The sequence below is a fragment of the Abrus precatorius genome, unplaced genomic scaffold (genome assembly GCF_003935025.1).
Source record: "Abrus precatorius isolate BTA unplaced genomic scaffold, Abrus_2018 Scaffold7, whole genome shotgun sequence".
Lineage (NCBI taxonomy): Eukaryota > Viridiplantae > Streptophyta > Magnoliopsida > Fabales > Fabaceae > Abrus > Abrus precatorius.
Genome location: NW_020874417.1, coordinates 9,271,482 through 9,273,219, shown reverse-complemented (window position 1 = coordinate 9,273,219; position 1,738 = coordinate 9,271,482). Strand labels below are relative to the sequence as shown.

The window sequence follows — 1,738 nt, the reverse complement described above, 5'->3', positions numbered from 1 at the left end:
TCTTTGAAGAACAAAAAGAACACACTTAAAGAACTTGTAAAAGAAAATCGAAAATTTAATCACAGATTATTCTTGAATTTATATTTTACTTGCAAATTCACCGTAAACAGTCAATAGTAGCTCCCATAAGAAAACAAAACATATTTCTTTTCATACCGCTGAAATATGAAATGTTCTGCTATTCCTTCGTACCGAAGAGGCTCAAACACCGCAATATGCTTTGATTCGATTTTTACATTTTGCGCCCTCTTCTGTTGAAACGAAACCAATATATTCATAATGGTTGAATGGCTTATATCGCAAAGGATGTTCTTCATCGATTAAATCCTCTGATGTTTGCACCATCGTATTACTATATGAAAGCAGTCCCAATGAATACCTGGTTACATTTGATTCTGATAAGATAATACGGTGTTCACAAGAACGTATCCTTTCATTGCTCCATACCTAAAGCCATACATGAATGTCAACTCAGATCTTTAAAATAGTATTGAATTTCTTTTATCAATACATTGAACAAATATGAAGACGAATGTTGAATATAATACAACATAGTAACTACGATAATTTCTTAAAAAAATTAAGATATTGATAAAACAATATACATATTAAGAAAAATATAATTATTGAATACATTACTTAATTACGCTTTATAATTTTGGCCTTTAAGATTCTTTTTTTTATATATGTGATATTTATAACCTAATTATTTATATATTATTAGTTTTTAATTTATTATAAATTTATTAAAAAAGATTATCATAGCCAAATTTAAATAAAGCCATCATGTTCAAATGGTCATGATTCTTTCATTTTTAAAAGTAACTTATATAAGAAATTTAAAGAGACTTACCATAAACGCATCACCGGCCAGGACACAAAACAAAGGTGAGGCATCAAGTCGAAACCATTTTCCATCTTTCAATTTAATTTCCAAGCCAGCTACCTTCTGATGCAGTATGGTTAAGAAGGTTGTGTCTGTGTGAGGAGTCAGTCCCACATTGCTCTCATCCATCTCAGGTATCCTGTATTTGTGCCCTCGAAACACGTAATTCATTGATTCAAGGAACGACTCACATTTCTTCTTGTCCAAACCATAGCTGTCAAACACCATTTTCTTCACGGTTTGGTCTAGTTCCTTCATCACCTTAGCATATGCATTCACCCTTTCACTGTTTAGGGAAGAAAGCCAAATTATAATGAAAAACTTAATTATAAAAACAAAATTTAAGCCCATTTCGTGAAATACTTTCGGTGTTGTTTGACAATAAAAAATAATAGAACTTTATTTTAATATTATGTAACAGCATACTTCGTTAACTTGCGACAACATTAAACATAGACCGTTTATCAAAGTGAAGCTAATTTTTATCCATAAATAACACCAAAAACTTTCACCTACAGATATTTGAGACACAAATATTCTAGCAAAAGTTGGAATGGTAAATACCAGAAATAGTCATTTCCTCCGGGCCACATTATGTGTGTATACTTTTTGCATTCTTCTATATTCAGTGCATTGTCAACTGCAAAAGCTTCGTACAGAGGGATTACAGGGATTTTTCCGTAATATCTTTGTAATGGTTTATCACTGGTTTTTCTACTCTTTGTTTCCAATGGGAGATCAAATACTTCTTCAGTGGCACTAAAAGCGGAGTTGAGAAGCTCTGGACCAACCTTGTCAAATCGTGCTAGGAAACAACCGTTATCCCCAAATCCTCTCCGCACCACTTTACAA

At 32.1% G+C, this 1,738-nt stretch overlaps 1 protein-coding gene across 1 annotated transcript; it reads right to left on the bottom strand.

Moving 5' to 3' along the window:
- Nucleotides 1–201: 201 nt before the first annotated feature.
- On the bottom strand, nucleotides 202–1,479 carry LOC113873858 (probable 2-oxoglutarate-dependent dioxygenase AOP1). Its single transcript, XM_027512207.1, has 3 exons — nucleotides 1,451–1,479; nucleotides 854–1,172; nucleotides 202–447 (listed from the first exon to the last, which is right to left on the bottom strand). The coding sequence occupies exons 1-3, from the start codon at nucleotides 1,477–1,479 to the stop codon at nucleotides 202–204; spliced, it is 594 nt and encodes a 197-aa protein (XP_027368008.1).
- Between the last annotated feature and the right edge of the window lie 259 nt (nucleotides 1,480–1,738).